The 24,849-nt window shown below is 44.5% G+C and overlaps 1 protein-coding gene across 1 annotated transcript in view; it reads left to right on the forward strand.

Annotated features, from left to right (window-relative positions):
- The window catches only part of LOC311228427 (disintegrin and metalloproteinase domain-containing protein 23-like), a gene marked incomplete at both ends in the record, with an annotated part of 69,626 nt that overhangs the window by 28,708 nt on the left and 16,069 nt on the right, over nucleotides 1–24,849 (forward strand). Inside the window, one exon of the mRNA XM_084314334.1 lies at nucleotides 185–272. Within this exon, the coding sequence (XP_084170460.1) occupies nucleotides 185–272 (88 nt within the window). The remainder of the gene's footprint in view (nucleotides 1–184; nucleotides 273–24,849) is intronic.

Raw genomic sequence — 24,849 nt, forward strand, 5'->3', positions numbered from 1 at the left:
ATGCGTACACTCATTCAATGATGCGGGATAATCTCAAAGTTCGTCCGGGGGAAGGGATAAAAAATATCATATATACGTAGTCAAATACACTGTGATGTTCTTCCTCCACAATCAAGTCGGAGTACTGTTTGATGTGATTACCGTTGAGTGATAATGTCTTTGATCTCTGTTGCCGTGCCAACAGTACGGCACCACCTGGACCATGGCGGTGACGCTCTCCCAGAGCCTGGCGCAGAACCTGGGCATCCAGTGGGACCCGCCATCCAAGAGAAGTATAGCACAGCACACATCATCATCACCATCAACGGACCTATCTCAAACCCTGCCCTCTTTTGTTGATCCTCCAATCACAACAACTGTTGCTTCCCTCGTTGTGATTGGAGGTTCAAGAAAAGAGGGCGGTGTTTGAGATCGATCGGATAGGATTCTAAAAATAGAAATAATCTAGACAGTAGAATTAACTACTAGAATTCTGCAGATTCTTATTTATCAAGTGATGCAGAAAACGATTCAGCAGATTATGTTTGGGCTGGGTCATAACCTTAACACATTGGGTGCCACGCCTTTTTCGGGCCCCATCTATGCACTGCCACGCTAGGAAAACTCCAACATTTTGGGAAATTAGCTTATTTGCCATCTACCCTGGAGTTAGACAAGAAGATACATACCTTTTTTCTTCTCTGTGTGCATGCAGTAGGAGTAGGAATACGTGCACCGTTAGCCTAGCTTAGCGTCAGTCACTGGAAGTAGGTTCCTCCATTAGCCTAGTTCCCAACGTCTTCCTACTCCTACTGCATGCACAGAGAAGAAAAAAGGTATGTATCTTCTTGTCTAACTTTTAAAGTTTTCCTTTAAAAGATAGGAGTCTGTCCGTTTGTAGAGCTATAACTATATTCTATATTATAGCTATGGATACAATACTATGGTCATTTGACAGTGACTTCCCAGATAGCAAAAAATGAGTGAATCAACGTTGAAATAGGGTTCGGCAGAAATATTGAATCTATGTTGAAGCCTGACATCGAAATTATACAGATCGTTGTCTATGACTTACATGTTGAATCAACGTTAGGTGTCAACCATAACTGATACTATATCAATGTTGATTCAACCATCATCTAAATGGTAATCTACATGCACATTTTAGTTGATTTTATATTGAATCAATGTTAGACATCAATGTTTATTCAACCATAATCTAAATGGTAATCTACATGCACATTTTAGTTGATTTTATATTGAATCAATGTTAGACATCAATGTTTATTCAACCATAATCTAAATGGTACTCTACTTGTACATTTGTAACTTGTACATCTACTTGTAACTTGTAAAGTTAAGGAATCAATACTGATTAATGTACATTTTACATTAAAATATTGCTGCTGATATGTATACATCATAACATTACATGTTTTTTTCCTGCTGTTAAACACACTATTGTTAAATAAATAATAATAAAATTCTTATATGACCATATTTCCAAAAATGTGTGAACAAAAATTACAACATGGCTTTAATATGAAAATTTATTTTTTTCTAGGGTCTCATATCATACTTCCAGTGACCATACCTTTTACACAAAAAAGAATAACAGACCTTATAACAGGCTTTCATTAACAATACATATATAGCCACTGCCAGAATAGTGACACACATATTGTGTGTGGTGAGCACACGCATTCATGCACAACGAAGACAAGATTGCGTTGTCTCAATCATTTTAACTATAAATTTATGAGCTCAAAGTATGAGCTCACTGACTGAAATGTCCAACAAAAAGCATCAATTGTCAAATAATATTGATCACATTAACTAGACTAGATGTTTTTGAGGAAATTAGAAAGGGAACAACAACTTAACCCTTGTGTCTGATCAGATTCGTATTTGTTTGATAACTTTGCAGTGATTATGTTTGTAGCCAACATAATATGTGGCATAATCTTTTAATTATCTTGTATTTTTTTTTTACTCTTCATAAATTGTTTATTCCACTTCAGCCCGATCATAACCACCACATATTATTTTGTTTGTCATATTTAACAACTCTTTTCAGAAAAGTGGGAGTATTTCATTACAAAAATAATATAAAAAATGGTTATGATCAGGGCTGAAGTTGAATAAAATATTTATGGAAAAGAAAGTGGGAAATTATTTCAACATAATCTTTTTATGGAGTTTTTCAATTTAGTCCCCTAATAAGAGTATAATACTTTAGTTTTCAGACACAAGGGTTAAATAACAATGGCAGAGGATTTGAATTTAAACACAGTGGAGCTTAGATGATCTACAGTTGTCCACGACTTATCCTCCAAGGCATCTGCTATATAATAATCTTCAGATTTACTTAAGTGTTATTAGTAGGTTACAGCAGTAAGCATTAGTTTGCTCAGTCAATTATGGCCAATTCGTTTTATATTGTTTAATACAGTTAAATAAATAGATAAATGAAAAGATTTTTTTTTGGATTCCCCCCCCCCCCCCCCCACTGTACCGAAAATAATACCGAACCGTGTCTTCAAAACCGAGGTACGTACCGAACCGTGGATTTTGTGTACCGTTACACCCCTAATGTTTCTATAACTCTCTCCCATATAACTCTCTCCCATACCCTTAACACCAACCGCTGAAGTGCCCTTGAGCAAGGCACTAAACCCCCAACTGCTCCAGTGGAGTTGCTCAGTGGCCAACAGTGTCAGACTGTGGTTGTACTGGGGCCTAACAAAATTAATAGTTGGTTTCAGGTTGGTTGTCAGTTTGGCCATGGGTAGGTAGGGAATTTATTTAATTTAATTTTTTTATTTTATTCTTTCCCACGGCGACTATGGATAGGGAATTTCTTTATTTAATTAAAATGTTCACAACAACATGGATGCATGTACTCTGCCAGCATGTTTAATATCCATAATACTAAATGTTTGACTAAGATTTCTATGAAACTTTATTAAAAAAAAAAAAAAAAATTATTTTATTTTTATAATTTTTTCTAAAAACTCATAAAATATATTGGGTCGCACCTAAATCGGCAGGGTCGGTCGGCAACCTGAAACCAACTATTAATTTTGTTAGGCCTGGGCAGCTCCCAGGTGTGAATGGAACTCTGTGAATGTGAAGCAGGGCGTAGCTGAAAAAGAGCATCCGTGCTCAGCGAACCTACCCTGGGTAAATAAAGGTTAAAATAAAAAATAAAAAAAATAAACACTGCAAGAACAGGCTGAAGCAGCAAGTCATTCAAGTAGATGCCGTCCATGGAAGAACAGTGTCCATGAGGGTAATTCCTTGTACTGTATGAACCAGGGAAACAGTGTGCTGGGGTACCCCAAGTTTGACTCTGGTTCGCTTGACAATTAAGTTTGGGTCACTTCGGTTCCAAGAACAGGCTGAAGCAGCAAGTCATTCAAGTAGATGCCGTCCATGGAAGAACAGTGTCCATGAGGGTAATTCCTTGTACTGTATGAACCAGGGAAACAGTGTGTGCTGTGCTGGGGTACCCTAAGTTTGACTCTGGTTCGCTTGACTTAAGTTTGGGTCACTTCGGTTCCTTGAGATGCCTCCCTCCCGGTCTGGCGCATAACGAAGCCACTTCTTGACAGTTTCGCTGTAGTCCTGGTCGGTCAGCTTGGGGTCAAACTGTCGAGCAGCAGCTGATAGACACAAAAATAAAAAAGTGAGGAAGAGAGGTGAGATGATGTACGATGATAAGAGCACCCCTCACTTCACACGAGTGCGATTTTTTTTAATCACTCAATTACTCACTCTGTAGGTCTACAGTAACAAGCTACAGTCAGCATCCAGTTAGACTGGACAGGAAAGAGAATTAAGCAATCGCCTAGCCTGACACCATCTAGGCAATACAATGTGTATCCATGCACCTCTAAAGCTCACCAATTACGTTGTCCATTTCTTATAGGTTGCACTTTCATCACTTTATTCCAACATAACACTTTTTTTTTAAGTTTTTGCAACAGCATAATTATATTCTGAATCACCAGCATCACCAGCATCACCACCTCACTACCTAAACTTAACCTATGAAGTAGTTTGCAGGGGAGGAAGCTCACCAAACATGCAGGCTTGTAGTGTGGTGTGCTTGAATGGCTTCTTGCTTTCTGAACAACGCTTGTCTTTCTTTCCAGCCCAGTTGAACCCACTGGCCAGGGCGTTGGTCATAGCAGTTTTCAACATCAGTCTGATCAGGTTCTCTGAATTGGTGCCTCCTACCAAAGCCAGGCGAGAAATCTAAATCAGAGAGAAGAAAATGAAGGCCCTGCGTTAGAAACAGCATAACATTTATTTTATGAACACAGAGCAACCAACTTGTTTATACACACACTTTATGCATGCACTGATATTCCAGCCCATGCCAGTCATTAGGTTTAACCACATTAACCCTCCTGTCCATATGTAAACGGTATATTTGAACAATTTCAAAACGTTTCATAAATAGCAGATATACAAGCTCTAACACGTTTTGAACTAGAAAGTGCTAAACACATTTTTCCCCTGAACAAGACCACACTGAAACGATCTACATTTGATAAATGAATGCAGTTCAATAAATTACCATCTTTTGACGGACTGATTGCTCCATCAGTAATGATTCTGCCTCATTGAAGTCTTGTTCACTGGCGATTGGCAGCTGGAAGGGGAGCATAGTGGTTGTGGTGGCCACCCCGTGTCCCCTGGTCCCACCAGATATGTTGCCCTCAGCCAACTCGGTCTTGATGAACTGCACATCTCTGGACAGATCCTTCACCACGACAAGTAATTCAGCAAGCATTGAATTCATCTTCTGGATGGTAAGGTCTTCAGAAGAAGAGTTAAAATCATTAAGTGAGAAATAAAAATAAGCAGCAAATCACACGAGGAATTACACCATGTCCAATAGACTTGCCTTTCATAAGCTGCCCATCATCGCCGGCCATCTGTCTACGCTGTGAAACACCAGATGGGGTGTTGTGCCCTGAGCTGTATCCTGACATCACTGTAGAAACAAAATCATAGTTATATATTTCACTATAGTTTGACTGCATTGGATCAAACTGGTGGTAGTTCCCTCTAAAATGGCATACCATTTTGTGCATGTTGTGAGAGACCAGGGGGACTGTAGTATTGCCCCGAGCTGAATCCCGACATCCCTGTAGAAACAAATCATTATATTTAAAAATACAAAATCTGACTTGTCAGTCAAATTAACATACATGTCATAATCACTAACACCGGTTCCTGACAGGCAGCAAGCAAGCGAACTGGAGACGAAATCGCACACGACACTGTCCTGATATGACGCAGCGCGTGTCCGAGTGTGTGTTACCTGGATTCTCGACCAATAAAAAGTGTTTAGGGGCGGGACTCGGCCGCGTAATCGCTCAACTAGAGACACAGCGAGCGAATATTTGAGGGGTGAACGACATCGCTGCTCAGTTCACTGTCGCTCGCGGCAGGTCAGGATAGTCTGATTGAAACGAATACATTTTAATCACTTTTTCTCGCTCGCTCGCGTCGCTCTATGTCAGGAAGGGGTGTAAGGAGTTGTATACAGTATCATACCACTACTTGCACTTTGTCGATCTTGCAGCTGCTGGACATGTGAGGCCTGCTGCTGCTGGTGGTACTGTACAATATCAAATCCTGGCATCTCGGCTGAAACACAGTAGGAAATACACAAAGTTATTAGCAAATGACGCTATTGTAATCCCCCATGTGAGAAAATGTTTGATTTCCATTCAGCTGATTTCACGTGCACTGCCAAATACTACTTTAATAAAAATATCAAAGACAATGCGAGACAATACAGATATTTTAAACATGCCAGAATATTATGTTATGAGATTGCTTGATAACTCACCATTATGTTGAGTTAGCGATTGCCGGTAGTTGCTAGTAACCAGATCTACAAAGGGGAAATGTAAAATAAGTTGCGACTCAAACATGGTGGAAATTGTGCTCAATATAAAAGCATTATGTACAACTACACATTTTTATTGTGACATTGCTTGCAAGTTGTGAAGGCTTTGAATTTTTGTAGTGGGCTGGCATGCACATTGTAAACATGTATTCTGTTGCATGCATGATGCCAGCGACCTGCCAGCAAGCTCCTCACAAGAACACAGATATGGGTTCACTTACTGTTATTTGGATCAGGAGTCTGCAACGAATCTAAATAGCTGTAGATCATGCCACCATCCAAAGAATCTAAAAAAGGTAAGCCAGGGTGAGAATTGAAGATGCTACAAATCATGTTTAAACAGTCATCTAGTTGGCATTTTAACATTCATAGCAACATACCATTCATTGTAGGCTCTTGGCCAACAACTGGAGGGTTGCCGGATCTTAGCGCCTTACGAGACCGGCTCGATTTTGGAGTCTGTCCTACAACATATTTTAGTTGGCATGTTATTCACAATGTATATATTTTGGGCCAACTATAGAATAACTGCAAGAAATGCAGAAGTCCAATCAAATTAAAATGCTCAATTTGTCGGTACATGGTCAGACTAATTTGTTTAACTGTTTTTTATTATTATTATTATTATTATTATTATTATTATTATTATTATTATTATTATTATTATTATTATTATTATTATTATTATTATTATTATTATTATTATTATTATTATTATTATTATTATTATTATTATTATTATTATTATTATTATTATTATTATTATTATTATTATTATTATTATTATTATTATTATTATTATTATTATTATTATTATTATTATTATTATTATTATTATTATTATTATTATTATTATTATTATTATTATTATTATTATTATTATTATTATTATTATTATTATTAACTGTAGCAGTGATCATTTCCAAAGTGCCTATATAAAATAAATGCATTGCATCAATACCTGGGAAACCCACATCAGGTGCTTTGGCAAAACGTTTTCTTTTGGCGTCGCCACTCGAGTCATCAGAGTCCGAGTGCACATACTGCTGATTTGGCCTAAAAAAAAGTATATATATACACACATGTAATAAATGTAGTTATGATACTACGTTTATTAGTCAAGGCTAAAGTCTGAATACATAGGCCCTCAGGCCACTGTGTGTTATCCTTTTAGCACTACTTGCAACTACAACAGCAGTGCTGTAACTGAGGGGTACAATTCCCTGACTGTATTGATAAGTATGGTATTATTAAACCACTGCCTCTTGTACTTTAACTTCTGGCCATCCAGTACATGATATAGATATGATGAACACTTTCCCACCTGATGAAACGAAGTCCACACAAATGTATAAATCGAATATTTTATATAGCAAAGGGTATATACAACGTTCACTTAATGACATTTATGATTTGAAATGCACTTGTAAGGCAAATGAGTATTCGTAGGTAAATCAACATTGAATGTCCAATCTCTGGTTACGCAGGGAGCAAGTATACAACCTGGTTGTTTAGGGAACTATAGCGATGGTACTTAAATGATTATAGCTGGATACACTAAGGGGGGGGGGGGGGGGTCCCGCTGGTTGTAAGACAGTAGGGGGGGTTAGAAGAGCCGCTGGCGGTATCCCATCTGGCCGACGATTTCTTGGGAGAATTCAGAGTCCTGAACACGATGCCCACAGAACCTCGGTCCGCAGATGAATACAGCTGGACCCTCTGGTGGACGGTAGCTGCCGGTCCACAACGAAGAGACGTGAGGCGACCTCACTCGGTGTAGAGCGCCGTCTCACCTGGACTCATCTCCGGGGGGTAGTTCCAACACTCAGCAGTGTTGGCCGTTATCCATGGAATAATCAAAGCACCCAAAGCATGTAGATAATCCAAGCCGTGGAAGGCTCGCCGTCGTCCGGGTAAAGTAATCCAATGTACAGGTCCACTCGTCCTGGCCCGGAGCTCCTCGGATGCAAGCACCACACGTGGTCTGCCAGCCTGGTTAAGACTCCAGATAACGTCAGGAACGATGGGGGTACTGCTCACTTTATAACTCTAACCGAACGATGCACCATACATAATAGACTATTATTAGCTTAATAGAAATACGTCCAACTCGACGGTACAGTGCCAAACTATGATAATTCAACTATTAATCCACACGATGTCTCAATGCCTATTCTGAGGCCAAGTAGGCCTTACTGCACCACACGTGCGTCGTGGGTGAGGCTTCGCGTCTGTTACTAGGTTGGAGGGTAAAGAACTAATGGACTAAAAAGAAAGTTCTACTTTACTTGCGCCATATATATATGCGCTGTGAACAAATAGTACCATTCGTATTTCACCAGACGTATTCCTACGCGGAACCGGGCTTGCCACGACATGTTGGTCGGCACGATTGAACTTGAACCAAGGGGCATGGCTGCTGGCGCCAGGTTCTCGTCCAATGGTAGAATGAAACTATTATGGGCTGTTAGTAGACTAAAGGGATATTCAGTGCATATTGTACAAGGAATATACAGGGGATATCAAACGATATACAAATACTATTAAATATATATCCATAAATAAATATATATATTCGGTTTAATCTGATCCTTCACAACAGCCGCCCCCTAATTAGTCCCACCTAATTAGCTAAGCAGAGACAGATTAACCGCACTGTCTACCACTCAAGGTCCGCTGTAAGGGTCAGTCAACTCACAAAGTCATGGGGTCATGGTCATCATCGATAGTGTCTGGGAGTCTGGGCAGTTCTATTAGCCTCGCCACGGGTCGTGTGTAAGTTCGCCCTTGGACGAGCACTTCAGCTGCTCGGACCTTGCCATCGGCACCGGTGATCACTTTGCTTACGCGGCCAGCCGGCCACATAGCTCTGGGTAGTGACTGGTCGATAATCATGACGACTGTTCCTTCTGTCAAATTGTCTCTCTCTTTTACCCACTTCTGGCGGGTCTGTAGAGACGGTAGGTAGTGGAGTAGGAAGCTGCTCCAAAACTTGTCAGCTAGTACTTGACTGTACCTCCACATTCTTCGGCCGTTCGCTTCTTCAGGCCTGTACATTGTCTGGGGTAGCGCGGGGTCCAGCCGCCCCATTAAGAGTGTGTTGGGGGTGACTGGGTCGACATCTGCTATATCACTGGAGACTTTTGAGTTCAATACTCCCTCGATCTCCGTGAGGACTGTCATTAGGACTTCTTCCGCAAACAGTCTGGGCCCCAAGCACGGCGTACAGGGCTGTCTTTATAGAACGTACTTCTCGTTCCCAGGTTCCACCGAAGTGGGGTGCGTTCGGGGGATTAAACTGGAAGTCAATCTGGGATGGAGCGAGGTGGGTCTTAAGTTCTGGGCCCATAGCTTGGAAGCTCTCTCTCAGCTCTCTTTCTCCGCCTTTGAAGTTTGTCCCGTGATCAGACAACAATGTAGACGGTTTTCCTTTCCGTGATGTGAATCTTCGGAAGGCCATAAGGAATGAGTCTGTGCTCATGGTCGGAAGGAGTTCGATATGTATCGCTCTGGTGGTCATGCATTTGAATACAATACCCCACCGCTTCTCGGTTCCTCTTCCTCTCTTTATATACAACGGGCCAAAACAGTCCATGCCTGTGGAGTGGAATGGCTTGTCGCCGAGTCGGAGGCGACAGGGGGGTAAGTCAGCCATCCGGGGTATGCTGGGCTGCGCGCGCCACTTTCGGCAGTCTAGACAGGTTCGCTGGAAGCGTCGCACCGCTTCTCTTCCTTGAAGTATCCAATAGCGACGTCTGATCTCCGCGAAGACTCTCTCTGCTCCTGCGTGGTGTACATCCTCGTCGTATTTCTTTATGATCAGCTCTGTGACCTTGTGTCGGCTGTTCAAGACTATCGGGTACTTAATGTCATCCGGTAGATCGGGGGCTCTCCGCAGGCGACCACCCACTCTGATGAGATTATGGGCGTCACTCTCGGGTGCCAGGTGGAGCAGTCTGCTGTCTGATGGGACGGGCTTTCCTCCCTGTAGACAGTCTAGCTCGTCGGGGAACGAGTCTCTCTGGGCTCGTTGTAGTAGAAGAAGTTCTGCTTCTTCGTAGTCAGCTGCTGAAATGTCAGTGGTGGACTGAATCTCTGGGTGGTGCCACAGGAATGTCTTTAGCTGCGCACTCTGTAGGGTAATGCAGTCATCTATGTTGGGGTCTGTGGAGGCGACTGTGCTCAGTCCACAGAACATAGGTTTCTTGTTCTCAGCCTCCTCTTTACTTGCTTCCCGTGGGGTGGGCGTAGGCCACTCTTCTTCCGGGAGCTTGAGGAATTCTGGTCCGTCACTGTAGATGTTGCGACGGGTGAGGTCATCCAGGGACATTCCCCGGGTGATGACGTCAGCTGGGTTGTGTTTGGTGTCCACATACCGCCAGCTCGCTGCTTCTGTTAACTCTTGAATCTCGGTGACTCTGACTCCCACGAAAACTTTGTATCTGCATGAATCAGACTTGATCCATGTGAGTACTGTCGTGGAATCTGACCACAAGATTGTTCTGTGCACCGGAATGGTGAGTTCACGTTGGATTAACGTGGCTAGATGCGCTCCTGCTAGGGCTGCGCAGAGCTCTAGACGCGGGATAGATTGTTGCTTTCGTGGGGCTATTCTTGAGCGAGCCAGGATGAAAGCGGTGTGTATCTCTCCTCCCTTCTCTTGGGCACGCAAGTAGGCCACCGATCCGTAGGCTACTTCGGAGGCGTCGCTGAAGACGTGTAGATCCATCTTGCATGTCTCTGGCCTCACCGTGGGTGGGAAGTAGCTGCGGCGTATATTGACGCTTGGGAGTGAGCGGAGTTCCGTCTCCCACTCTCTCCATGTGGAGGCAAGGTGTGCAGGTATTGGGTCGTCCCACCCCTGGTCCTTGTCCCATAGTGCTCGTACAATCATCTTTGCCCTGGTGGTGTAAGGTAGAATACATCCCAACGGGTCATATTGTCTGGCGAGTGTTCTGTACACACTCCGTCTGGTGGTCGGTGTCGCTGTCGACCTTCCCTGCTCTGGAGTCAGGGGTTTGTGTCTATAGTGGAGCGAGTCTGTTTTGAAGCGCCAGACTAGTCCTAGTGTCATTTCTTGGGCTTCTCCTGGGATGGTCGCCATCCAGGTCTCGCTGCTGGCAGCCTTGTCCGCGGGGGAGAGGCTGCGCAATACGTGCGGGTCACTGCTGGCCCACTGCCTGAGATCAAAGCCGCCTTTGATCAGGGAGGCGCGTAGCTTGATTAGGAGAGCCTCGGCTTCTTCTTGAGTCGAAACGCTTTGTAAACAGTTGTCCACGTAGAAACTGTTCTTCACACTGTGTCGGACCTCTTCATCTGCTGCTGGGTCCTCTGCGACGTGTTTCTGTAGTGCAAATGTAGCACAGCACGGGCTGCATGTGGTTCCGAAGGGGAGTACTTCCCACTGGTAGATGGCTGGGTTCTCATCTCCGATCCTCTCTCTCCATAGGAACCGCAGCAGGGGCTTGTCCTCCTCCACTAGTCTCACCTGCAGGAACATCCCTTTGATATCCCCGCTGATAGCCACCTTGTCCTGGCGGAAGCGCAGTAGCACGCCCAGTAGGGAGGGGCCGAGTGTGGGGCCGGGCAAGAGCTCTTTATTCAGATTTTGGGATCCGATCTGGTAGCTGCAGTTAAACACAATGCGATCCTTGCCGTTGTGGTGGACCTTGTGGTGCGGCACGTACCATGATTCGGTCGTCTGATCGGCCTCTTTAATGTCAATCTTTGTCACGTGTCCCGCTGTGATTAGCTTCTCAATCTCAGCGCGGTACACACTCTCTTGAGCGGGGTCTTTGGCTAGGCGCCGCTCTGTGTTCAATAGATAGCGCTCCGTGGCGTCTTTCTTTGCGTGAAAGGTGGGCATTCCCTCTCGCCTCAGGAGTGGAGTTGCGTATCTCATCACTCCGCCGACTGTGACTCTCTTTGTCCCTTGCTCGAGTAGGTTGATGGCGTAAATGTCTTCTTTAGAACGAATATCTTTCTTTTCGTTCTTAACCCTTAGAAGTCAACGGGGCCTATTGCTCCCGTGGGCGGAGAACAAAAGAATTAGAATCTCTCACAAATGCTCAGGAAGTCCCGTTTTTCAAAAATCTGTAAAAATAGCACAAAGACAATTTCGAGTGCATAATAGTGTAATCTATATGTATCCTTACTTGCTAAACATAATACGACTTGTAAATATGTTTAATTCTTGCTCAATTGTATAGTTCTAAATATCCCTGTATTCCCCCGAAACTACAACGCGTCACGTACATGCACGCGCGCACACACACACAGCGCATAGGTGTTAATCACTGAGTGATCTAATATGCATATTCTTCAGCGCGAGAGGGGGGCGGGTTGTGTTTCTCACTGTCTGTCGTTGATAATATAATCTGAAGAGGTCCTGCATTATTATTATTATCATTCTCGAGAATACACGCGGACCCGACGGAACGTTAACTTATGAATAAAAAGTAGTCTAACATGCTTTTCATCCTCGCCCGTGTATATACCCACGTCGCGCTAAAACATCAACTACTGTATGAGTAGAGACAGAGTGCTTGTGTGTACGAGTTATGATGAGTTATCTCGCAGTTTTCTAGAGTAGAAAGGTGCGCCCAGTAGAACACACACACACAGAAGGAATTTCTTGTACAGCGAGTTGGGCGTTTTATTTATTTTATCACTTGTAGGCTACCATAGCGAAGGCTCATGGCAGCAACGTTAGTGGTTGAAACGTGATTCGAGAGTGATACCAAGTGGAAGGAAATATATCCTGTCATCAGTGCGTATAGCAGGTATCCTCGAAATTCTCCGCTATCTCCTGTCTGTCCGCCTGCACTGCTCCAACTGCCTGTGTCTGTCTACTGCTTTGGTCCAATCATATTCAGAGTCCCGTCAGAATCCCGCCCCCCCACCCACAGTCTGCGAATCAGAGGCAGAGTAGGGCGGGTCTTCACGAAATGCGTGTTGTCTCTTTCAACGGGTCGGAGTCAGAGTTGACAGCGCATATACAGGTAGTCTAATCTGCAGGTACTGTAGCGAGTAGCATAGTTTTGCCAGCAGGCAGTTAGTAGAAAAATATGGCATGTTCAAAGATGGCCAGTAAAATAAAAGTCAACAGTGAAAATCGCTGCAATAATAATTCTTTCTTTCTTTCTTTCTTTCTTTCTTTCTTTCTTTCTTTCTTTCTTTCTTTCTTTCTTTCTTTCTTTCTTTCTTTCTTTCTTTCTTTCTTTCTTTCTTTCTTTCTTTCTTTCTTTCTTTCTTTCTTTCTTTCTTTCTTTCTTTCTTTCTTTCTCTCTCTCTCTCTCTCTCTCTCTCTCTCTCTCTCTCTCTCTCTCTCTCTCTCTCTCTCTCTCTCTCTCTCTCTCTCTCTCTCTCTCTCTCTCTCTCATTCTAGAGAAATACAACCACAAATTGTTATTGGTTTGCTTCTTTTTCTTACAGTACTATATATACTGTACTTTACTGTATATACTGTACCATCCACTGTACTGAAACATCTCAATAAGTAATCATGGTATGCTGCAAAAGGTGATATGGTATGTGATATGGTACAGTACTGTAAATACCATCTCTCTCTCTCTATCTATCTCTCTCTCTCTCTCTCTCTCTGGCTTTATTGAGGAAGGGCACACCTCTATCAGCTGAGTAACAATGTTCATCAAAGTGTTGAGTGCTACAGTGTAGGTTAGTATATTAGGACAAGTGCATACCTACATGTATGACCTATATCTATCTACTACTTTTGGATATGAGCATTTTTTCAATACCCAACTATGTAGTGGCCGCTTGTCGCTAGGCTAGGCCTCCTGCTGGGTCCATTCACTGGAATAACAAAGGAATGACTGGGCCTTTGCTCCAGGTGTGAAATGGTTCTAGTGACAATGATCACATTGAATTCTGGGAGTGTAGTTCTCTCATCAGATAGCTGAATGAACTTGGATCTAGTTCAAAGTCCTATACTGAAAAGGTGTTAGGATTTTACCAGAATGTTTGATAGGACATTGATTGAAAACTATCGTCTCAAATTTGACAATTGATGGCTTATTTTGAAGGTATGAATCTGTAATTTTATATTATGTAACAAAAAAAAAGGGGGAAATTCTCAGGAGGAGGAGCTATTTAGGTTAGACTTCTAAGGGTTAAAGGGCATTGTCTCTAGTGTCCATAGCCTCTCGACATGCTGCAGGAGAGTGGTGTCTTCTTCTGTCGTTCTGGAGTGGAGGCAGCTAGTGGCTGCTGTTCGGTTGAGAGATTTAGCGAGGGGGCCTTGTAGTGTCCACCCTAGGCGGGTCTCGACTGCTGCAGGACATCCTCGGGGTCCTGTATGGACCCGGTCAATCGGGACTATGAGTTCTGCATGGTCGGAGCCTATCAGCAGGGTCGGGGTGGCGCCGTCTATGAGCGGGATAGGTAGTTGACGCAGGTGCACGTATTTATCCATCAGCTTGGCGATGGGGTAGGTGTACTGCGATAGTCCTATTTCTTGGCTGGTGAAAGCATTTGTAATCCTATACCGTCGCTCTGGCTGCCCGCTTGCTGCGATAGTGAAGGAGACATTCTCGCCTTTTATCGTCTTTAAATCTCTTCTTATTGGCCGAATCGTCATTTGGTTCTCGCTCCCCCGCAGTCCCAGCTGGGCCGCAGCGGACGCGAGCAGAAGGGTCTTCTCTGACCCGTCATCAAGGACGGCGTAAGTGTCCATGACTTTATCTTGGTAGCTCAATGTCACACAGACTACCTTTAAGAGCACTTGGGCGCCGCTGCTGCTGGCGGGGTCAATGTACATGACACTTGCCTTGGTGCCGCTCGATGGTGCAGGTGAAGGCCGTCTTTTGTTACTGTCGTGTAGTATATCTAGATGGGCTCCGTCACACCGACTGCACCTTTTCTTTAGGCGGCATTCGGCTGCCATGTGACTGCGCGCACATCGGTAACAGCGCCTGTTGGACTTTATCCATTGACTCACTTCTTCTGCATTCATCTTTGTGAACAGGTCACATTGTGACAGCCAGTGTTCTTTCTCACAGTAGGGGCACACCATCTTCCACTTCTCTTTTCTCGAGGTGGTACTGTGGCTCTTACTGCTCGGTACTGACTCTGATTGGTGCATGACAGTCACCGATCTTCTTCCATCGTTTATTCTCCTGGGTCCCTCTCTGGAGCTTGGCGTGCTCCGCACGAACGTATCCAGTCGTAAGCTGCTGACTTCTCTCGCCAGGAAGTCGGCTAGATCAAGGAGGGATGGTTCGGGACCGTTAGGATCACGGTGGTCTCTCTGCCGCCTAAAACGCTCTTGTCTTGCGGGTGGCAGCTTCTCTAGAATCCTCTCGACGTTAGAGTTGGCGTATAGCTCATGCATGCCCTTTTCCCGTTGCGCTCCCAGCATCCCTACCAGGGACTGCACTTTGATTGACAGGTCGTCTAATGAGGGATTGTCTGTTGCTGGGGGTAGGCGATCAATATGCCTTATCTCTTGGATTACGTAATCCCATATACGTCCATATCTCTGGTCCAGCGCTGCTAGAGCCGCGGTGTATGGGGTCGTAGAGGTGGCATAGGCTAGCGCTATATTGTGCGCTCGCGGTACTTTCAGGTGCTTCAGTAATATTGCATACTTGTGGCGTTCATCAGCGACATCCACCATCATTGTCTCTAAGCACATCCGGAGCTCCGTGTACTGTGCTCGATTCTCATAGGTGAAGTCTGGAAACGACGGCGTGGCAATGTATGACGCCGTGGATGGCTGATACATCGGCGAGCGTTGGGGGAGAGACCTCCTAGGCGAGTCTCCTCTTGCGCCTCTCTGTGGGCTGGTACCGACAGGGTACCATGGCCCGCTGGTCCAGGTGCTATTCCTCGGGGCTGGTCGTGCGTCGTGCTCACCCGTGAATAGAGTCGGGGGTCTGTAGCGCAGCGCCGCGGGGGTATAGCCTGGGCTGTACTGGACCTCCTGGTCCGGTGGAGTACTGTGCTGTAGTCGGGCTTGGTTCTCCTCCTCTCCCTCTTCTTCTTCTATCAGGTCCTCTAGATCCTGTAGTCGTTTATTTAGCTTCTCCGCAGTGTATGCCGCTCCTTCCTTGTAGCTGGGTCTCGCTTGGACCGGTCTGGGAAGGGGGTCTGCGGGGGGTATAGGCTTGGTCTGTTGGTCAAGTTCAGGGTTGCTTGCTCGGTTAGGAGACGCTGCCCTTGACTGTTGTCTCGACGAGTTCCTTGAACCCCTGGCGGAGGGAGAGGGTGTTGCCTTGAGGATCAGCTGCTCCATTAGTTGCGCTTGTAGCTTGTCGCGCTCGACTTCGCGCTTGGTGAGATCCGCTTCTCTTTGGGCACCGGCAGCGGCGCGCTGTGCGTCGGCCCGGTCTCTTGCCATATTCTCTTCCGTCTGAAGGCGTCTCATCTCCAGGCGTATGCGCTCTTCTTCGCTCCGTTGCTGTGCTTGGAGTCGATCGCGTTCGCCCTGAAGTCGATCGCGTTCACCCTGAAGTCGATCGCGTTCGGTAGAGGCTGTCAGGCTGACGAGGAACGCCTGTTGTAGCATCCTCTCCGCTTCGCTGGGGGAAGACGGTTGTAGAGGTGAGCCGCTCCTGGGTGAGCCGCTCGTAGGGGAGTCCTGGAGCTCTATTTCCTCAGCGCTCTCCTCCTCTTCTTCCGTGCAGAGTTCTCTCTCTGTAGGGTTGTCTTCCTCCCGGGGCTGGTCGGGGACTACTTCTTCGGTATTGGCGGGGGGTAAAGGCATGTCAGCTCCCTCCTGGTCCCCACCGTGAGCTTGGTCAGTTACATTAGAACCCACTAGGGCCTCTGTGGTCGGGGAAACCTGGTCGTTAAGGTCAGACATAATTTTACTTTCTACTTTTACCGCGTTTACCGTTTGTTGAAGGCTAGGTAGTTGACTGACAGCGTAATCCTCTAAGTACTGAGGTGGCTGTCGTCTGCGCTGCGGGCGTTCTACGTTAGGAGGACCGTTTCGTGGAGTGTTCATCATAGGCCATTTCAATATTAATAACACTATATTAATATTACACTAGTTACCATCCGGCTCGAAGGACCAATTGTAACTGAGGGGTACAATTCCCTGACTGTATTGATAAGTATGGTATTATTAAACCACTACCTCTTGTACTTTAACTTCTGGCCATCCAGTACATGATATAGATATGATGAACACTTTCCCACCTGATGAAACGAAGTCCACACAAATGTATAAATCGAATATTTTATATAGCAAAGGGTATATACAACGTTCACTTAATGACATTTATGATTTGAAATGCACTTGTAAGGCAAATGAGTATTCGTAGGTAAATCAACATTGAATGTCCAATCTCTGGTTACGCAGGGAGCAAGTATACAACCTGGTTGTTTAGGGAACTATAGCGATGGTACTTAAATGATTATAGCTGGATACACTAAGGGGGGGGGGGGGGGGTCCCGCTGGTTGTAAGACAGTAGGGGGGGTTAGAAGAGCCGCTGGCGGTATCCCATCTGGCCGACGATTTCTTGGGAGAATTCAGAGTCCTGAACACGATGCCCACAGAACCTCGGTCCGCAGATGAATACAGCTGGACCCTCTGGTGGACGGTAGCTGCCGGTCCACAACGAAGAGACGTGAGGCGACCTCACTCGTGTAGAGCGCCGTCTCACCTGGACTCATCTCCGGGGGGTAGTTCCAACACTCAGCAGTGTTGGCCGTTATCCATGGAATAATCAAAGCACCCAAAGCATGTAGATAATCCAAGCCGTGGAAGGCTCGCCGTCGTCCGGGTAAAGTAATCCAATGTACAGGTCCACTCATCCTGGCCCGGAGCTCCTCGGATGCAAGCACCACACGTGGTCTGCCCAGCCTGGTTAAGACTCCAGATAACGTCAGGAACGATGGGGGTACTGCTCACTTTATAACTCTAACCGAACGATGCACCATACATAATAGACTATTATTAGCTTAATAGAAATACGTCCAACTCGACGGTACAGTGCCAAACTATGATAATTCAACTATTAATCCACACGATGTCTCAATGCCTATTCTGAGGCCAAGTAGGCCTTACTGCACCACACGTGCGTCGTGGGTGAGGCTTCGCGTCTGTTACTAGGTTGGAGGGTAAAGAACTAATGGACTAAAAAGAAAGTTCTACTTTACTTGCGCCATATATATATGCGCTGTGAACAAATAGTACCATTCGTATTTCGCCAGACGTATTCCTATGCGGAACCGGGCTTGCCACGACATGTTGGTCGGCACGATTGAACTTGAACCAAGGGGCATGGCTGCTGGCGCCAGGTTCTCGTCCAATGGTAGAATGAAACTATTATGGGCTGTTAGTAGACTAAAGGGATATTCAGTGCATATTGTACAAGGAATATACAGGGGATATCAAACGATATACAAATACTATTAAATATATATCCATAAATAAATATATATATTCGGTTTAATCTGATCCTTCACAACAAGTGCCATTATTTACAACACCCTAGGGAGAGTTGTCCCTTTAACAAAGTGAACACTGTACCTGGATCTTCTTTTCTGGCGGAGATCTCCTTCGTCCTCAGATTCAATTTCAGAGGTTGGACACATAGTTGAGGTGTACTTGGTCTCTCGTTTTTTGGCCTCATCATGGGTCTCTGGAAAGAGCAGAGAGAAAATGACAATTAACATATCTGCAGTCCAGTGTTTAACGAAAAAATATATGTACCTCTTATCATATGTGCATCGTCACAATTTGCGTCCTCACTTTTTGTGTATGTGTTGCACGAAATACTCACCACACGTAGTAAGCTCACGTACATCCTTATAGGTGATCCATTTATCATCTGGTTGCAGTCCATCTCGAAGGGCTTTTGTGAGCTTTATGTGTTTAGGGGGCCATAACACAGTCTGGTCTTTAGCATTAAACCAGCTCTCTAGAACTACTGCTGTCCCACCATTTGGGAACTGTACAACTGACCACAGCACCACCTCACCATTCATCTTCAAAGGGCTGAAATGAGAATTTACGGTACTAATAATGATCTCTCCTTACAAGCCATTCCCATACCGTCCTAAACCAGCCACAGGACCAAAGCAATATAATCCAGCCGAAAAGGGCTCTGTAGTCGTCGGTGTAGGTTATCCAGTGTACATATCCACACGGTTCTCGTCTAGGGCTCCTCGGATGGCGGCACAAGGTTGGGCCGCCCAGCCTGGATAAGCACACTAGCTCGGTACGATGAAACGTTGGTAATGCTGGTCACTGTAGAACGGTAGCCGCACGATACACTATACATAATAGACTAATACTTAATAATAGAATAGGTCGAACTCGACGATACAGTGTTAAACTCTGACACTTCAGCTATCAATTTGCACGCGGTCTCAAGGCTCTATTTTGGGGCAAAACGGGCCCACTTCACAGCACGTTGTATCGTGGTGAAGGCTTCAACTTATTGGGGTAACTAACTGCTGTATCCACCTGCAACATATTTATACGTAAGGTGAATAATCTATAGTACCAGCCTTATTTCTGTCTGTAGTCGTCGGTGTAGGTTATCCAGTGTACATATCCACACGGTTCTCGTCTAGGGCTCCTCGGATGGCGGCACAAGGTTAGGCCGCCCAGCCTGGATAAGCACACTAGCTCGGTACGATGAAACGTTGGTAATGCTGGTCACTGTAGAACGGTAGCCGCATGATACACTATACATAATAGACTAATACTTAATAATAGAATAGGTCGAACTCGACGATACAGCGTTAAACTCTGACACTTCAGCTATCAATTTGCACGTGGTCTCAAGGCTCTATTTTGGGGCAAAACGGGCCCACTTCACAGCACGTTGTATCGTGGTGAAGGCTTCAACTTATTGGGGTAACTAACTGCTGTATCCACCTGCAACGTATTTATACGTCTTAGCGGTGACTTTGAACTAGACATTGGGGGTATGGCCGTGGCGCCTAGGGGGGTCGCTGTCCAATAGGAGAACGAATATTATGGTCTGGCCTGTACTAGGTAAAGGGATATTCCGTGTATATGTACAAAGAATATACAAGGGATATCAGACGATATACAAATACTATACAATATATCTCAAGTAATAAATATATATATTCGGTTTAATCTGACCCTTTGTAACAGTCGCCTCCTAATTAGTCCGCACACATTGCATTTTTGAAGCATTTAAAGGAAAACTCCAACATTTTGTGAAATTAGCTTATTTGACATCTTCCCTGGAGTTATAAGAAGATACATACCTTTTTCGTCTCTCTGCATGCATTGGGCTTAGGGAACGCCTGGACAGTTAGCCTAGCTTAACTTCATCACTGGAAGTGGGGCAGACATCTAACCTAGTTCACTACAGTCAGGAAATATACTCCAAATACAATCAAAATACAACTCCCAAACGTTCCCGTAAACATGTTGTGACCTGTGTATTTACCACGTCTCCCAGTCACACAAGTCACACAAGTCTCCCAGTCACACAAGTCACACAAGTCTCCCAGTCACACAAGTCACACAAGTCTCCAAGTCACACAAGTCACACAAGTCACACAAGCCCAAGTCTCCAAGTCACACGAGTCACACAAGTCTCCAAGTCACACAAGTCTCCCAGTCACACAAGTCTCCAAGTCACATGAGTCACACAAGTCTCCAAGTCACACAAGTCTCCAAGTCACACAAGTCACACAAGTCCAAGTCTCCAAGTCACACGAGTCACACAAGTCTCCAAGTCACACAAGTCTCCAAGTCACACAAGTCACACAAGTCCAAGTCTCCAAGTCACACGAGTCACACAAGTCTCCAAGTCACACAAGTCACACAAGTCCAAGTCACACGAGTCACACGAGTCACACAAGTCTCCAAGTCACACAAGTCTCCCAGTCACACAAGTCTCCAAGTCACATGAGTCACACAAGTCTCCAAGTCACACAAGTCTCCAAGTCACACAAGTCACACAAGTCCAAGTCTCCAAGTCACACAAGTCACACAAGTCTCCAAGTCACACAAGTCTCCCAGTCACACAAGTCTCCAAGTCACATGAGTCACACAAGTCTCCAAGTCACACAAGTCTCCAAGTCACACAAGTCACACAAGTCCAAGTCTCCAAGTCACACGAGTCACACAAGTCTCCAAGTCACACAAGTCACACAAGTCACACAAGTCACACAAGTCCAAGTCACACAAGTCACACAAGTCACACAAGTCTCCAAGTCACACAAGTCACACAAGTCTCCAAGTCACACAAGTCTCCAAGTCACACAAGTCACACAAGTCACACAAGTCCAAGTCACACAAGTCACACAAGTCACACAAGTCTCCAAGTCACACAAGTCACACAAGTCTCCAAGTCACACAAGTCTCCCAGTCACACGAGACTCATGTGACTGGGAGACTCGTGTGACTTGTGTGACTGGGAGACGGGGTAAACACACAGGTCACAACATGTTTACAGGAACGTTTGGGAGCCTCTCCCTGAACGTCAGCAAAACAAAGGAGATGATTGTGGACTTCAGGAGGTCAGGGGTCAAGGACTACAGCCCCCTCAGCATCGACGGGGCACCGGTTGAGAGAGTCAACAGCTTTAAGTACCTCGGAGCCTACATATCCGAGGACTTGACATGGACCACACACATTAACAGTGTTGTGAAGAAGGCACGACAACGCCTCTACTTCCTCAGGCGCCTAAGGAAGTTCCAAGTCAGCCAGAAGATCCTTAAGAACTTCTACTCATGTACAATAGAGAGCATCTTGACCGGCAACATCACCTCCTGGTTTGGGAATAGCACTGCACAAGACCAAAGCAGACTACAAAGAGTGACACGTTCAGCCGAACGCACAATTGGAGGGGGGCTCCCCACCCTCCAGAACATTTACTACAAGCGTTGCAAGGGCAAGGCTAAGAGAATCATTAAAGACTCCAGTCACCCGAACAACTGCCTCTTTGAACTGCTGCGGTCAGGCAAGCGATACAGGAGTCTCAAGGCGAGCACAGAAAGACTCAGAAGAAGCTTCTATCCCCAGGCCATCAGGCTGCTAAACGAACAATGAATGAACACTACACAACAACAACCACCAAACGCACATAGCACACACATCCACACGCACACACTCACTTTAAACAAACACACTGTAGCACCCACTCCACACACTTATAGCACACACCCACTTTAAACAAACACACTGTAGCACCCACTCCCCACACTTTATATTTATGGATGAAGGATTACACTACAACTCGTACACCTTACTGTAAATTGTACCTAAAATTGTACCTCATCCCATTTCTGCTTTGCACTAGATAGTACTGTACATTAGTACACTGCATAGTATTGTGTATTGTATATTATATGGTAACTCAGAACATTGTACATATGTCTATACCGAACACTGTGACCTCATTTTCTTCTTCTAAATTCATGCTATATTATGTTATTATGTTATTTGATACTATCTTGTCTAGCACAGTCTCTGGAGCGTAACAGTAAGAAGCATTTTGTATGAAAGTATTCTGTACTTCTGTATGACAACTATTAAAGAACTTGAACTTGAACTTGAGTTGTATTTGGAGTATATTTCCTGACTGTAGTGAACTAGGCTAGATGTCTGCCCCACTTCCAGTGATGAAGTTAAGCTAGGCTAACGGTCCAGGCGTTCCCTAAGCCCAAAGCATGCAGAGAGACGAAAAAGGTATGCATCTTCTTGTCCAACTCCAGGGAAGATGTTAAATAAGCTAATTTCACAAAATGTTGGAGTTTTCCTTTAAGCGTTTCAATTGGCCAGCCAAACATGTTATCTGTGTACATGTAATATTGTACTAATTGTGTATTTATTAATGAGGTAAGTTATGCCCCGAAATCCGACGTTAGAGTCAGTGTGTCAATATAGTTACTGCACTTTAGCTTTGTAAGGCAGTATGGTTATGCTGTTAAATGAAGTAGTGGTATTGCAATGGCACCATCTCCGTCTGGAGAGAGAAGACATTTGCGCTTGATATAGCGAAGTTTACCTATCCCTATATCTTCTTGCAAGCCACTGACCTTGTATGTACCAATGTATGATGATTCACAGGGATACATGTAGTATGGCTGTTTGTGTCTGTACTTTCTGTAAATTATATATACCTCTTCCTCTGATTTAAGAATATTCTCTACTAATGCAAATCCATCTCCAACCTCAATACAATTGTCTCCTTTCTTTGTGGACAAAGTAAACCGATGAGTGGAGACCTTCCTGTACTGTTGTGAAGAAGTAAACTGTGGGGGGACAGGCCCATCAGTGTGAATATTACGCAAAATTGGATCATCTGTGGGACATGGGGATCCAACATGTGGAATTTCAGACAACCTTTTCACTAACTGTTGTAGAGGCTGATGTGGCTTGCGTAGAAGATGCTTAATTTGTCCAAGATAGTTCTCAAAAGGGAATCCTGAGATATTATCTAGAGTGCCAAACTTCCTGTATTCCTCAGCCAAATGAATAAGCTGGTGTACATTGTACACAATTTCACCTCTTCCATACACTGTCCCAAAGTGTTCAACAAAAGAAACCATCAACTTGTGCGCAAAGGCCAACATTTCCTCAGAAATACTAGGGGACAGCAACAAGTACATTCCAACAGAAAACAACATGAAGTTGTCATACAGCTCACTGGGGAGGGAATCCTTCAAAACAACAGGACCCCAATACAACATGAAGGATCGCAACTCAGTAGCTTTCCAGCGATCTAACTCTGACAGTTCCCTTGGTTTACGGTTAAATTCACAAGGCATGTAGGGACGTAGCTTTAGCAGTTTACCTGAAATGGCTTGTACAGTTTTGGAAGGGACCCTTGTTGCCAAATTCTTCCCCTTTAACCATATATTAAGCAGTTTCCTTGTAACTCAGAGACAACAGAGATGCATGTAATCAGTTGGAAACATAGAAACCATCTTAACTAAACCTGTTAAAGGGCTCGTCCCATTGTGATGTGCCTCATCAACCATGTCTGAGAAACTGGAGTCTGTCCTAAGTCTGACTTTTGTTTCAGGATATGTCATTTTATTTCTCCATACACCCTCCTGAAAACACTTGTCACAACCAGAATAGCCATTAAATGCCTTGGTCTGCTTAATATAAGCTCTAGCCGGGGCATCACAAATGAAAGAAGAAATCTGTACATCAAATTGCTTGTCATTATAAATAATGCCATTAGACAGTACATTCTGAAGATCTTTGACAAACTGCTCTAGGTACTCAAAACACTCTTTGGCTTGCTTAGACCACAAAAAATGCCAACAACAAATGGGGACTTTGTGTAGTCACATTTGAGACTTCCAAGTATGGGCCAAGTTTAGAACTTTTGAATAAAGGTAAACCATCTATATTAAACTGTAAATTAAGAGTTGTCAGAGTTGCCGGTAAAATCAAACATGCCAACCGTGAAAGCACCCCTTTGACTAAACCAAAATGATAGTATTCTCCCCCTTCAATCTTAGTGGTAGGCACATGTTTTTGTGTTCCTAGCAATGTTCTTCCATCTTTAGGAAGGGTGGGGTGAAACATCTTCAAAAAGGACAGCAAAGATGATAGTGCAACCAGAGAGACTGAATAGGATGTTGCCCAATATTTTAAACTTGTCATGAGGAAATCTTCATTATGCTCATCACTGTCAAAGACATGTTCAGGTTCAATTTCGTCATCCCCAGCTATACTTTCAAAATGTGCATTTGACTCACCTGGTGAGTCAATATTTTCACTTTGATCACTGATAGTTAGTGGTCTGTTTAGTGGCAAGTCTGAAGTTGATAAATCTAGTGGCAAGTCTGATCTAGTTGTTAAATCTAGTGGCAAGTCTGTCTTTGGTAAATCGAGCAGGCACTCAGTATAGGCTGTGACAGGATCTGTGTTCTCTAAAGAGTGATGGTTTGTCCTTGAATTAGCAGCAACAATTAACTTATAATCAGTGAGGATAGCCTGCTCTGTCTCTCTCACAAATTT

The sequence above is a fragment of the Notolepis coatsorum genome (assembly GCF_963971535.1).
Source record: "Notolepis coatsorum genome assembly, chromosome: 5".
Lineage (NCBI taxonomy): Eukaryota > Metazoa > Chordata > Actinopteri > Aulopiformes > Paralepididae > Notolepis > Notolepis coatsorum.